The 16,136-nt window shown below is 30.7% G+C and overlaps 1 protein-coding gene across 1 annotated transcript; it reads right to left on the bottom strand.

Moving 5' to 3' along the window:
• Positions 1-2,086: 2,086 nt before the first annotated feature.
• LOC133304473 (thioredoxin O2, mitochondrial-like) lies at positions 2,087-7,141 on the bottom strand. Its single transcript, XM_061504515.1, has 7 exons — positions 6,847-7,141; positions 6,529-6,594; positions 6,263-6,313; positions 4,875-4,954; positions 4,100-4,144; positions 3,171-3,265; positions 2,087-2,377 (listed from the first exon to the last, which is right to left on the bottom strand). Exons 1-7 carry the CDS (start codon positions 7,061-7,063, stop codon positions 2,368-2,370), a joined length of 564 nt encoding a protein of 187 aa, XP_061360499.1. The 5' UTR covers positions 7,064-7,141; the 3' UTR covers positions 2,087-2,367.
• Between the last annotated feature and the right edge of the window lie 8,995 nt (positions 7,142-16,136).

Below are 16,136 nucleotides of genomic sequence, written 5' to 3'. Positions count from 1 at the left end.
TAAGCTTTTACGTTTTTACACTAGTTTTTGACAACAATGCTTGGAACTAATTTATGGCTTTATAATAATCAGTCATGTTCAAAATAGATATGATTGGTCGCGTCCAAATAAGGCGCATTAGAGTGTTTGGTTGCGCCGCGCGCGACTCATCCGATGATGATCACGTGGTAGTCAAAAGTCAATAATTTTATCTAAAATTTCGGATTGCCATAACTTTTAATTCGAGTCTCAAAATTAGGGTTTTTTTATTACACATAACTTTTTTGAGATCTATACAATAACATCTCATTGAAGGGGATTAGGTAAAAAAAATTCAATTTTTTTTTTCGAATTTGCAACAATGGTGCCACTACAAAAGCATTTTATCTCCCAATTTTTTTTCAAAAAAAGGACAACATATATTTATTTGCTGGGAACGTTTCTAACCATCACAATGGCTTCCTCACCATTCGCACGCATAGGCAACAAATGACAACAACAATAATGTTTCTTCTTACGGAAAGTCCTAAATTACTGTTCTTGTTGCTGGAAAAACCGTTGGTTCAGAGACTAACAATGGCAAAAAAGGAGTGTTAAATTGTTGGCTCGAGTTAATGGAAGTTGGTGGAACCATTGTAACGGGGTAACAGACACAAATGATGAAGTTCGTGTGAAAGAGAAGAAGAGACGAGGAAGTAATACTATTGACCACTAGGCCAAGAAATCGATGACACGTGCTGGCTGCTGCTCATCATGTTTGTTCGGGGGCTTCTGGGTTTAAACACTCTCGTGGTTATGGCACCATTATTGCAAATTCAAAATATATTTGGGGAGAACTTCAACTTAAATAACATCTTTCACATTCACAAAGATAAAATGTGTCAAATGGAGCATAAGGAAGCATTTTTGGGGAAAATTTTTGAACAGGTATATCCATATATGCCAACGCGTAGCTCTCAAAAAGTTACGTTGAATAAAAAAAAGCACCTCATGCAAACATTCAAGTTAAAAGTTATAGCCTTCCGAAATTTTACGATAAAATATTCCAAATTCGAAAAAAAATTGGATTTTTTTTATCAATTCCCCTTCAAAGAGATGTCATTGCGTAGATCTCGAGAAGTTATGAGAAATAAAAAATACCTGATTCGAACACCTAGTCAAAAGTTATGACATTGCGAAATTTTTCAGTCAAACTATTGACTTTTTTGTGTCACGTGTCAACACCGGATGAGTCACATCCAAATTGGACGCGACTCGGCACCATAATGAGCCTTATTTAGGCGTGATCGATCGCCCCCCATTTTGGCACAAGTGTTTACTATAAATCCATAAATTGGTTCCAAAATGCTACATTTTTGTAATTTCTTATTTAAATAATAATATTTAAATGTTTTCAATTTTTTATAAAATAAATGGTATAAATTTTCCAAACTTGTAGCTTTCAAGTTTTTTTAGATAAAAAAATTCCATAAGACATCCTAAATCCAATATCTTTGACCAAAAAGCAAAATTTTCATTTGTTAAACCATTTTTGTTCTTTTATAGAGTTGCTTTCTTAAACTCTCTCTCTCTTTTTCACATTACATTTTTAAAGTTAATTTTATATTTACATTAATTATAATGTCATTGTATACAAGCGACAAGAGTGTTTCTTACATTATGGAAAACTTGAGTTCATGTTGTGTGAAATAAAGAAACTTCAATGCTTGAAAGAGGTGAATTGAGTATTTTGAAAACTTATTAAAAAAAAAATATTTCAGAAATGGTTGTAGGTATTTGAAGGGAATAAGAGCAAAAGAATGCTCAAGCATTCTTCTGAGATGTTATGGACAAACTAAGTTTAGAAAGGTATGATATAAAGAAAAAAGTAAAATGTATTCAACAAAAAAAAAAATATTAAAAAAAATAAATAAAAAAAATCCCGAGATGTTCACGTTGATGACTTGGACAAACTGATATCTTGTACTTCACAAAAACCACACTAGGTCGATCTGGAATGAACAAACCATGACCTCAAGTGGTCACTTTTGAAGAATAATGCGCAAATAACATGAAATAAAGAACGTAAACAAAGACTCCAACAAACACAAAGTAGAACAGTGATTGATATGTTTTAAAAATTTTAAACTTCATAATATTCTATCCACATAAATAAGCATTGCTTATTACAAATATCTCATTTCCTACACAAGTATGCGAATTCTCCCCTCTCATGGAAATTTAAAAATACAATCAAATTTCAACTATAAATACAATTCAATATTAAACGAAGGCATTGAAACCAGACTATTGGACAGGAGTGACCCCTAAAGAATCTCTAAGCAGTTGCAGTTTCATTATCACTTTGTACTTAATCGGGCATCAGTCATTCCCACCTCAAAATCTAAGTTAGTCCTTCCTGAAACAGAACACTTCATTAGCCATAATTGCACATGTAACACTTAAACTTTATGCTAACCAAAGAATCCAGTGAAGAAGAAGAAGCATCTCAATTAATTCAACCAGAATATGTCTTTCCAAAAAAAGAGGGTAAACCTACCCAGGAATAACTATTGGTCGATGTGGGTGGAAATAAGAGTAGAAGTTCTAGGTTAGCAGGTTACTCAATAATAAAGCAAAATGCAATAATTCACAATACAAAGCAAGAATGTTTTACATATGCATTTATGTAAATATGCATATTTGAATATGTATGTGTGACCTGTCCATATCTACAATTGTAATTGGAAAACAAATCCATGCAACAATATATAACTGATTAGTAATCACATCTAGAACAGAACAAAATATGAACGAATTGAAATGCCAGCAATGTAAAACAAAATGGAAGAAGGGAAATAACAGCCTCACAGGGCATACATCATATTAAAAGGACGAAAGAACCAGAGAGAAAGTAAAAGATAAGAGAGAAAAAGTGAAAGGCGAAAGCCAATTTACTTTGATTATGAAAAGACTCACTGTTCAGAAGCTCAGAACAGTGCCTATATAGTACAATAGGGCCTAACTAAACTCTTAACAGTTCTCTAACCATCGTAAGAACATAACAGCTGTCACAAAAGAAATACAACAGAAATACAGTGCACCTATATTACTCTAGGTGCTACAGAAGTAAACTACACAAGCTATACTAATAATGTTCATGTTATTAAATATTAACAAAGCATAACAGAAGTTAAACCCTGAAGGCTTACTTGAAGAGTTTCTCTGTAATATAGTTCAATCGAGCAATATCAGCACCTACAAGTTCATCAGCCTTTTTCCCATTCTGAAAGAAATGGAGTGTTGGCTGCAGCAAGATAAAATATTATGTTATCTCCACTTCAGAAGGAAATATATCGTGGTGAAGAAGCATCTATATTAAGCCATATAAGGACAGCAGGTCCAGGTTTGCAAGGACAAGCATTATAAAGCAAATTTTAGTATGTCCAATTAATTAAAAAAATGAGAAATGGCATGTGTCAATTTAGTTACATATGAACAATTGAACACATCAGGTTAAACAAGTGCATTTCATTAGTCATAATCATCAGTCATTCACCATGAAAGTTCCCAAGCAAGTCAGGAGATAAAATCTAAAGTTCAAGTCATGAATTTCACTTTACCAAAAGCCTTGCAGAAATTTCTGTTTTGAAATTGTCAAGAATCCTTATTGAGTCCTTAATTACAAATCGATATTAAAATCAAAGCTAGAACATAAATGTTCAATAACACATAAATCTGTGCAAGTGCAAACTAATAAGACATAGCAAAGTCAATTGACAATGAAAGCATAGCTTACCTAATGAAAACAGGCTAAAGAACAATTGTCCAATAACACATATCTATGACTCAAATTCTATCTAATATTAAGTTTATTTTCCCTGTTTCACTAATAAAGTAATGATCCATTAGAGGAGCTACAGGAAGGCAACAGAAAGTCTAATATAGTTGAAATAATGGAAGCAATACCAGAAAGAATGCAGCAAAAAAGAGATATGCATTAATAAAAAGGATGGTTGAATTAGAGTAAAATTTCCCATTGCACAGCCAGATTCATGTATACAACCAGATATAGAAGTTTTTATTTCCACAAACAAAATCGGAACACATAAATTTCTAACAAAAAGATTAAATAAAGTACCACAGATGTAATCTGCAACTTGCCCAATGTGCCTTGAAGTGCTTCCTGGGATACATGGGGACAAAAGGTAACAATTTTAGCCACCCTGATGCATATGAAAAGTTTCAAGCCATCCCAAAACATACTTCTAAAATAGAGGAGACTAATGGAAAACCAAAAACAAAAGTAAGAAACCACAGGATCAAAAAAGGAAATAGTCTGATGGTTGCCACACATGTAAGTGAAAGGCAGCAGTATTTGACAACCAGCAAAAGTAGCAAGGGAAGAAAGGAGAGAAGCAAGCTAAATTTTTAATTTACATGCTAATTTTTCAAAATTGATCATATAATGTCCTTGTGGCTAGCATTTAAGTATTTTATATGTTATTATTAAATATCAATGTTATTAAACATGTCTTGTACTTTTGCCTTTTAATATAATAAAAAATAAAAAATAATGTCTTATTATGTCATACATTTATAGTATTCAAAAAGAGGATTATATTGACAAACTTTTTTTTTTTACAAACTTACAAACTACACTATGTCTGACCGGTCAGACATAGTGTAGTTTGTAAGAGTTTGTAACAAAAAGTTTGTAAATATAACCTTCCCCATTCAAAAGATAATTAGACATATTTAAAACATAAAATTTAAGCTATTTTCAATTATGAGTTGCAAACCTTATTGACAATCCAATTAACAGTTAAAAAATGGCCTTTTAAATTCCAATACATAAATCATAATTCGGTTCAAGATTCAAAATTATACATTACACCATTAAATGTATTCCACACCTGATCAATGTCAATCTTATATGTTGTAACATGAGGGTACTTCTTACTGAGCTCCCCAACTATAGGAGAAATAAACCTGCCTACACAGAAATATACAATAGGAAAACCAGGAAAAAATTTCTCTAGAATATAGAGAACACAAAATATATGAACAATGAAGCATGAACAGAACAACAACTCTTAACAGATTGTCAATGGCTATGTCATATCATCCTTACACAAGCATAATGGCAGTTTCAACAAATGACTAAACTTTCAACCAGAACAGGGGCAGAAATTTGTCTTGTCAATTTGAAGTTTTCAATCAAGCTCTTACAAATATTTTTCAACATCCATGAGGTGTTTGGCGAAACTACTATTGGTAGACAAACCTAATATCCTAATTCAGATATAGGTCAGAATTAATTGAACCAGTTCTTGTTATATCACAAAAAAAGTGGTTCTTTCGAGTTTAGCAATTAGCCGAAGATCCCTTGTGAAAAAGACAAAAAGAGATAACTGCAGAGATGGCTTCTGAAGAATATTTGAAAGATAAAAGACAAACATGCCACGCTCAAAGCGATTTAAATAGGAAATTGCGAAGAAATGCATCAGTTTTAACTTTAATACATGAATTTATTTTTAGTTGTCCTCCTGATTTTTTTTACACTTTGTTACAGAGTTTCTCTCTAGATATGACAGCCCTATTTGACTAAAATCTAAACTCAGAAATGCTTTTTTATGACATGTTTAATGATTGAAATTTGTAAGTATTATCTGGTACATAGTTTCAACCTCCTCGATGATTGATCTTTATACAACTATAATTTTATTCACATATTTTCATAAATTGGTTCATAATATGATTCTATATATTACTATTTGCGAAAATGATACTTAACCCAAGTATGGTATGGGATTTGTTCACTTTTCCCACCTGTGCGTTAAAAAGTGTCATTTAGCCTGCCCAAGATTCCACTTTATACCTTACTATGCATATATACCTAACACCTTATGATTTGGAGGTGCACATTTTACCAGCCTGTTTGGGATTTGTTCACTAAACCCCCTTGAGGTTTGCTTTCATACAGGAGACTTAAGGCAAAAACTACCTTGCATATGATTTTTACATGCTTATTGGATTAATGATGACACGGACAGAGTTTAAGTGCGTGAAGTGATGCATTCTGGAACATGGGCAGATAAAGTGTACCCAAACCATACATTGGTGAAGTGCAAATTATTGTTCAGTATCATTCATCAAGTATTCATTTTAATTTAAAAGTTTATGGTCATCTTCTCGTTGACCTTTTGCAATGGTCATGTACATGGATAACCAAAACAGCACAAAGAGTACAATTAAGTGCAAAGATCTTAGTCAACAAAACAAAAAAGGCATAGGAACTTACAAGGTCCACACCAAACTGCAGTGAAATAGAAGATCGCGTGCAACGAGTTATCTATTTAACAGAATTTCATCAGAAAGAAGAAATCAGCTCTAGATTGCTCCATAATTAAAAAGGGTAACATTTATTCACATAAAAAAATAACTGAACGAAAGAATAACAAAGTGTATTTACAATAACAAGTGAAGGGAACAAACCTCCAACTGCTTAAATCACCAAAAAACAAAATCTTACATAGAAAAGAAACAAAACAAGTAAAAAACACATACCTTGAACTTTGCTAAGGATATTATTGAACTCTTCCTCTGAATTAACAAGGATAACGTCGGAAGCAGCTGAAAATATGTTTAACATTGACTTGTTACAATGAAGTATAATAAAGTTTAAACAATTAAGAAAAAAATGTACTAAGAATTATAGTAGAAAGCAAAAACAAGAATAATTCATAGATGGTTAATGAAGACTTGAGTAATCTAGAAAAAAATTATAGATAAGTGCAGCATGTAAATTCACGCAAATGTGAAATGAAAATTAAATTAACATAAAATCAAATTGAAAATTGAGAATGAAAGAGAGAGGAGAGGGACCTGAGGCGGAGCAAAAGGAAAGGGAATTGTGGAAGGGTGAGAGGAGAGAGAGCTGAGAAGAAGCAATGGCGGTGGCGAAGAGAGAGGATGAGATTGGTGTTACTGTTGACGAGACTGAACGAATGTGATGGTTATGGTTGCGGGTGAAGATTGGGCGAACACTGTTCTTTATTGCATTGCGAAAGGCGAAGGATCGAACGATCAAGCTTCTGGCCATTTCTCTCTCTCTCTCTGATTCTCTCACGTTTTCTTTGCTCTGCTCTGCTCTGTTCTGTTTTAGGGTTTAGGGTTTATATTTTTCATCTCACTTCATTCTGTTACAAATCATTCGTTCTTTTTTTCACAAAAACTTTCCAACATTTGGTGTTTCATGAAGAAGAAATGTTTTTTTTTACTCATTTCCAAGGTGGAAAAGTGAGTCTTCAAAAATATTATTAAAAAGTTATTTAGTAAGTCAAAATATTATCATAATTTTTATCAAAATTTTGTATTGAATTTTCCATTTTTCCTAGAAATTGAGTGGTATTTATTTTGGTTTATATTTTACACACAAAATAAAATTATGAGAAAATCATATTTCTCGAAAAAAAATTCAAAAATCTTCTATCAAATATAAAAAAAATCGATTGTCACACTCACTTTTCTGCATATTTGAAAATAAATTTTTTATCAAATGAATATGTTTGATTTCTAATCTCAATTTTTAGTTTCTAAAATAGGAAAAAATTATACTTACTACCTATTTTTCTTACCATCTCTTAATACACTTGTCAAAAAGGGCCATACCCTTAGGGCTAGCCCATTTAGCCCTATAAAAAGCCCATTAATTTTTCAGCCCTTTGTGTGGAGGGCCATCTTAGCCCTAACCCATAAGGCCCTTCCATTTATTGGGTTAGGTTAGGGCTGTCCCATGGAACAAAAGAATTCAACTCATTTTCTGATTGGGGTTAGGTTAGGTTTGAAAGTGGTTGCTGAAACACTTTATAAAATAAAAGAAAGTGTTAAGTATGTGAGAGGATCAGATGGGAGGATAATTAAGTTTCAAGATTGTGTGGAACAAGCAGGCATAGGTACAAGCATTGATTTGAGATTAGATGTGTCAACTAGGTGGAATTATACATATTGGATGCTAGAAAGTGCACTTAAGTATGAAAAGGCATTTGATATTCTCCAAGTGATAGATAGGAATTACAAATATTGTCCGTCATGTGAAGAATGGAAAAAAGGAGATAAAATATATGAATTTCTAGAACCCTTTTACGAGACTACAAACATGATTTCAGGTTCGTCTTATCCAACCTCTAACTTATACTTTGTACAAGTTTGGAAGATTGAGTGCATACTGAATGAAAACTTGTATAATGATGATTATACTTTAAGTGATATGTCAATGAGGATGAAAGAGAAGTATGACAAATATTGGAAGAAATATAGTACAATTCTAGCTTTTGGAGCTATTCTTGACCCGCATTTGAAGCTTTTTTTCTTAGACTTTTGCTACACAAAACTTGATCCTTTTACCTCTCAAAATAAGGTTAAAAATATAAGAGAAAAGTTTGAGAAGCTTTATGAAGAATATGCGAGCAATCTCAAAAGATCAAGTGCTTCTATTTCTCATTCATCTATTAAATCCAATCTCCTGCACAAGTCAAGTGGTGAAAGTAGTAGGCCTAAAAATTAAAATTATACATCAATGTAAATTCTTTCATACTAATTTAATCATTTTTTCATTGTTGTTTCGTTTATATAATTGAGATATCAAATCTTGCAAGAGTTTGAAATGTTTGAGAATGAAAGTATGCTTGATACTGGTAAGAGTGAATTAAATCTTTATTTGAATGAACCAAAAGCTAAATTTGGTGATGGGGATGATTTTGATGTGCTTAATTATTGGAAGAACAATGAGAATAGATTTCCCACACTCTCAATTATGGCCCGAGATGTGCTGAGTATTCCAATTACTACTGTGGCATCAAAATCTGCTTTTAGTATCGGTGGGCGTGTTCTTACCAAATATAGAAATTCCACTCTTCCTGAAAATGTCCAAATGTTGATTTGCACCAGGAATTGGTTGCATGATTTTCACGTGAATCCTAATGGTAAGGCTTTGAGTTATTATGCTTAATATTTTAATATTGCTTGGTTATATAGGGATTGATTGTCTCATTTAGTAGTTTTTTTCAATTGGTTATGAGTTTTAGATGAAGATGATTCTAATACTAGTGATCATAAAAGAACAACATCACAAGCCAATGTGCATCAAGAAGTTCAAATTGAAGATTAGAGAAGTATTTCTGTTAGTAGCAAGTTGAAATTTATAGTTTAGATCCATTGATTCTATTTAGGTTGAGCTTAATTGATTTAATTGTGATGATATTTAGTATTTACATTGATTTTGTGCAGGATTGTTCCTATGGAGTTTAGGCCACTGCTGCTGCATACTTGGCCTTCATTCTTGAGTATCTGACAGCTGAATTTCTTGAACTTTTTGACAACAATGCTGGGAATTTACATTGATAGCAATGCCTCCATTCTTGAATATTTACATTGACAACAATACTGGAAATGCATGTAATTAGAATATTTTGTCACCTTGATTCAGTTTGTAGGAAAGTATGCTAACTTTTTTCACTTAATGCTTGGTATTCTGAAGATTTAGTCATTTAATTTCTTTGTTACAATGTTGACATCTTATTGTAATCTGCTGCCCCAGATGGATCACACAAGTCATTTTATATAAGATTAGTTTCCTCTACATTACTATAAAATCTATTATCATTAGTGTTCCAATAATCTATAAGAATATGTTGTCACTTTTTTTTATGAGAAAATGTTGCTCCTTAATCTATTTTTAATGTAGGTAAGGACTTTTGAGACACATTGTGGATCCCTGTGCCATTAACTGTTCTTGGAGAAGCTATTGCTGAAGAAGATATGAGTGCCATTCTCTTCATTTATGTAATTACTGAACTACGAAAATTTGGCCATATTTGTTTAAATATTGTTTCTTAACTTTATGATAGTTTACCCCAAATTATCATGAGCTTCTGATAGTTGATTGTAAGTGAGTTTTCTTTGAAGAGAAGTTTGAGTGTGAGACATCTTTAGCAAATATATATATAGGGAAAAAATATTTCTACAACCACTTTAGATAAGCTTATCTACAGCTACCCTTTTATAATTATGTTCTCCCGGGAGAATATAGTTATAACACTAAAGTTTTTTTTTTCTCTCTCTCCACGTCAGCAGACAGGTTCTAAAAAGTAAATGAGAAGAGAAAAAAAAACAACTTTAGTGTTATAACTATGTTCTTCCGGAAGAACATAGTTATAAAGGGTAGTTGTAGATAAGCTTATCTAAAGTGGCTGTAGAAATGTTTACCCCTATATTTATATATATATATATATATATATATATATATATATATATATATATATATACATTGTTTGTGAAGCTTAAGTATACCACCATTGTTGATAAGGTTTGAATGCATAATTATCAATATCGTATGATACACAATATGATTCGTACTGTACGATACGATTCACAAGTACAACGATACGTATCGTGGGGTGTAACAGAAAGTGATCTGTATCAGACGATATGATACGATACATATCATACATCATACGATATGAAAATTAAATTAAAAATTTAATTTTTAATAATAAAAAAGAAATAAAGATTTGATTTATGATATAAATTAAAAAATCTAAAAAATTATTAATAACAAGGAAAATAAAATAAAGATTTGATTTATGATTTAAACTCAAAAATCAATCTTAAAAATTTGTATTAATAAAGGAAATAATTAAATAAATATTTTAATATCTATTTTTAAATTATTTTTTATTATATTTTTCTATCTTATGAATCGATACGATTCACAATACACGATACGAATAATCAATCAAACTACTTATTGCGATTCAACAATCTTGTTTCAGTGCACCTCTTTTGTGACTAGAGAAGTTTGATACTTTTGTCATTCTCCTATTTCACAGTGAAAGATTTTCTAAATTAACGTAATATGTTTTTTACCTCCGGAGAGGTTTTTCATGTTTAAATTTGATGTGTCATCTTCTCCATTTCCCTGTTTTTTTTTTTTTTTTTGCGTTTTTGGCTTCTCTGGTGATTCCTGATAGTTTTCTGTGTTGGCCGACCGGTAAGATAGTTTTACCGACCGATAAACTAGCTTTTGCATGAATTATTTGAGGTACCCATCCCAACACAAACATGTATAAAACAAGACATTGAAAAATTGACTTTTTGATATTATGTTTTAAACAAAGCATTGTATTTTAGTGGATTTATAAATATAAAATCCAATAACTACAATAGGTGCATTTTAAGATTTATATTGCATATAAAATGATTACTTATGATTTAAAACAACACATAATTTATATTTAATGGATTTCATCTTATATCAAATATAAAAGTAAACACTGTATTTTATTTTATTTTTTGTAAATAAGGAGGGGATAAACATTGTATTTTAGTGGGACGTTTTGATATGATGTGCTACTTTAACTTTTGTTTTAAAATAATAACTCTTTGTAATACAGTAAAATTAATTCTCTTATAAAACTAGATTATTTTTATTAAAATATTATTCAAATTTTAAAAAATACAATTATACTATAAACTAAATTATAGAACGTAATTAAAAAAGCGTAATATTTCATTTAAATATAATTTGTGTAATAAACTATTTTTTTATGAACGTGTAAATGTATATATTTTTAATATTTCAAATTAAAAGGAGTATATTTAAGGTTGCATCTTTTATTAGCAAAGACAAAGTGGAAAGTCTTTTGAATATGTTTATAATCTTTTGAACTCAAATATTTTAATAAATCTTTTGAATTACTTATATTAAAATCATATTTTAATATCAAAGGGATTACTTATGATTTATAAAATCCTATAAAAATCATATTTAAACTTATAATTAATGACTTATAAGATTGGGTTAAAGTCATATCTGATTCATTATGTGCAATCGTTGTATAAAACACAAGTGATTGGGTTAGATTTATATTTTTTGTAATCAATTTATAACGAATTAAAGTTATGGCCTCTGCAAAAGGGCTAAAGAATGATTCAATCAGATGTGATGAAGTGGCTGTAGGGATTTGTTGCTTGTGATTGGCATTTCGCGGTTCCTTTGGTTGTGTAGATGACGTGAGTAGGTTTACGTGGATGACTTTGCTTGCTAAACTTTCAGTGCGCAACAGAACCAGTAAGTGGAGCGGAGGTTCAAATGTCTGTCCAAATCATGAGGAAACTATTATTCATGTTCTTCGTGATTGTAGACATGCTAGGAAAATTTGGCAATCTTGGTTTACAGGTTCGATACCCAATTTCTTTATGAATTCGAATTTGCAGGATTGGTTGACTTTAAATATCGATAACATGTGGTCCTCCAATAAAGTGAAGGACTGGAGGGATATTTTCTTTACTACTTGTTGGTTTTTGTGGAAGTGGAGAAATTTGGAGATCCATGAAGATCATTTCTGTCATGATAAGCAATCGCAGGCTTCAATTTGGATGTTTGTCCAACAGATTCTGCAAGCCCGAATTTATCAGCGCCGTGGTGATTCCAACGATAGCGTTTGGACAGCCCCCAAGCAAGGGTGGGTTAAGTTGAATTGTGATGGAGCTTCTTCTAGTGGCATGAAAAAAGCTAGTTGTGGTGGTATATTAAGAAATCACAATGTATCCTTTTTGGGAAGCTTCTATTGTAATTTAGGTTCCTGCAATCCTCTTGATGCAGAATTATGGGGATTACTGAAAGGTTTGGAACTGCTTTGGGGAACAGGATTAAAAAGAATAGAGCTAGAATGTGATTCTAGCCAAGCCATCCAGATGTTAAAGGAGCAGCATGAAGATCCTAGGGACTCTCAAGTCACTAGCAGATTGAGATTATGATTAAAAGCAAATTGGACTATTCATCTTGTTCATACCAAGAGAGAAAACAACAAATGTGCTCATTGGTTAGCTAAAGCTGGGCAGACTAATAATCTCCATTTCAAGATTTTTAAAGATCCTCCTCCTCAGTTGATGGAACTTATAGTTGTTGATGCTAGAAATATGTCTAGCTTGTTAGTTTCTGATTGGTAATTTCTTTCTGTTTCTGGGGCTTAGCCCCTCTTTATTTACAAAGAAAAAAAAAAGGATATAAACTTAGATCCTAACCATTGATTTCTGTCCATCAACGGTTATAATTTATTGGCTCATTAAGTTTGGCCCAGTAGATTATAACCGTTGATGGACGGAAATCAACGGTTAGGATCTAAAAGGATATAAACTTATATCCTTTAAAAGGATAGATGTTTTTTCCTATTATTTTATATAATATAACTTCACTTTCCTACACACACATTAAAGAGGTGGGGTCCACATGTTTTTCTTTCTCTTTCATCATTTCACTTTCTCTCTCCTCATTATTGTGTATGTTGGAAACTACACTCATATCATGTAATATAACATTAATAAAACTCTTTTTTTTTTTGGTAAATACCTTTTTTTTTATTATTGTGTTGTGTTTTTTCCCCCTTAAAATTGTTTTATAGAATAATTAATAAAATGTGCATTTTTTTCATTTTGAAATTTAAAAATAAAAATATAACAAAAGTAATTCGGATATATTCTTTAAATTTGATGCTAAATTAAAAGACAGTTATAAATTTATAATTTTAAAAATTATTTTTATAAAACAGAATTTTTTTTTAAAAAAATAATTTTAAAAACACAATCCAAACAGATCCCATATTTTTGGCTTCTGTTTAATGAGAATAATATGTTGACAAAAACTTCAATACATCACCACTATCGAATTCGGTATTTTTTTTTAGGGTTCATTTTTTCTACAGTTACTGCAGATAAATTATCTCTGCAGTAAGCCTAATACGACGTCGTTTTGGGCATAAATCATGGTGTTTTTGTAATTTTAATTTATTTCAGGATTATAGTAGTCTTTATATTTAATTTTTTAGGATTTTAATACCAAAATAACGTCGTTTTGGAAATAAATGCAGATAACTTATCTGCATTAACTGTAGAAATATTTTTCCCTTTCTTTTATTAAAAAAGAAAATACTTTTCCATTTCAGGATTCAAAGGTTACGTTGCGTTGCATTTTGAATTTCAACTATTAGATTTGTTGGATTATGATTACTATTTTATTTGAGTTTAATATAAATATTTGAGATATCTTATGTTTATTTGCAAAATTGTTGGGTATTATAAGTTTAGCTTTATTTTTTTAATTATTGAATATGAAATATAATATACACTACATAAATTAAAAATATTATATGATATCAAAACGTGTCCTAACGTGTCAAAATTTAATATTTTTTAGAATTAACGTGTCGGAGTGTCGTGTCGTATCCCGTGTCCCATGTCGGTGTCGGTGCAACATAGTATAAATGAAACGATAAAATGCATAAATAAGAGATACATATTAAAAATGTTAAATATCGTTTACAAAAAATATATATTAAATATCGATATAAATCCAACAAAAATTGAATAAAAAAATAAAAAAACTAATAATTACAATTTTACTTATGATGGTGAAGAATTTAATAATTAAATTACCTTAAAAATTTATTTCTTTTATTTCAAAATTCGGGTTACAGGATTTGTTTTTTAAATATAAAAATTTAAGATAGATATATAGACAAATAAATTTATTAAAAATTTATTATTTAATATTTATAGTATATGTAACCAACAAAAATATATTAAATATATAAGATTTGTTTTTTAATATTTTTATAGAGGATGTATATATTTATTTATTTATTTTTTAATATATAAAACTGAGTCAGTGTAGTGACCCCGTGATCTCCGGTTAAACTCGTGACCCCGTGATCTCCGGTTAAACTCGTGATCCTGTGACTCCTGTCCTCGGTCTGGTCGATGGTCGGGCCGGACCATGTCTTTAAACACTGGTTGTTTTGTTATCAACTCATATTTCCTTTAAATTTCTCTTTATACTTCAAATTATACTCCCTAACTTTTGTAATATATTTTTGAACTCCAACCTTGTAATCGTTGGTTAGATTCCAATTTCAATTAACCTCTATCATCACAATTTTACCTCAATTAATACAATATATACAAAAATTATATCTGAAAAGTATAAATGAAACAATAAAATGCATAAATAAGAGATACATATTAAAAATGTTAAATATCGTTTACCAAAAAAAAAAGTTAAATATTGAGATAAATCCAACAAAAATTGAATAAAAATAAAAAAATTAATAATTACATTTTTGCTTATGATGATAAAGAATTTAATAATTAAATTACCCTAAAAATTTATAAATTTATTTCTTTTATTTTAAATTATCCTAAGAATTTAATAAGATGGCAAAGAAATATATACTTGCAAACCCCAAATGAAACGAATGAAAATAGCATCTCACATCGTTCCAAAGAAGGAAAAAATGTAATCCCAAAACATTTGACATCCTCACATAACAAAAAAGAAAGAAAAAGAAACAAATATATTTTTTCAATATTACGTTGTCAGCATAACAAAAAAACCCATATTCCATTCCCTAATGTATCTATCACCTGTATACGTGGACCGAACAATAATGACGTGTCTATGTCACTGTGCTCTAAATTTATCCAGAGTTTATATAATACTAAGGGGGTGTTTGGTTTAGAAGAAATTTTAAAAATAATAGGGAAATGTTATTGATAGGAAAATGGGGGAAAAGTGAGTTTGATAGGAAAATGTAAAAAAAGTTGTTTGGTTGTAAAAAAATTTACCGAGGAAATTAGATAACATTTATAAAATCTATGTTTGGTTGTAGGTAAAATATAGATAGGAAAAAAATATGATATTACAAAAATAACCCTCATTTTTTCAAGCGCCTTCTCTCTTTCGCTCTGAGTTCTTGGGTATCAGTGGATTCCACAGTAGCTGATATTGAGAGTTTGAAGAGTCTGGTTTGAAAGGAGAGAGAAGGAAGAAAGGGTGTAGAGAGTTTGTTGAAGCATAGAGGACTCCATAGCAGGAGCACCCCTTTCATCTTCTTTCTACCAGAGTGGATATTATCGCACCTCTTGGTTTAAGAGTTCTGTTTTCCTTGTTGCAGATGTACTGAAGATCCTAATGGAGGCTCATCCTGAATTGTCAATGGCTATTGATCCATCCAACACCACGACTTTGCACACAGCTGCAACACAAGGGTATATTGAGATAGTGAAATTTCTATTACAAGCAGGTAGTAGCTTGGTTATCATTGCTAGAAGTAATGGGA

Source organism: Gastrolobium bilobum, unplaced genomic scaffold (assembly GCF_033153095.1).
Source record: "Gastrolobium bilobum isolate Gb01-03AN ecotype WA unplaced genomic scaffold, APGP_CSIRO_Gbil_v1 utg11839, whole genome shotgun sequence".
Taxonomy (NCBI): domain Eukaryota; kingdom Viridiplantae; phylum Streptophyta; class Magnoliopsida; order Fabales; family Fabaceae; genus Gastrolobium; species Gastrolobium bilobum.
This window is presented reverse-complemented; position numbering and strand designations above follow the sequence as displayed.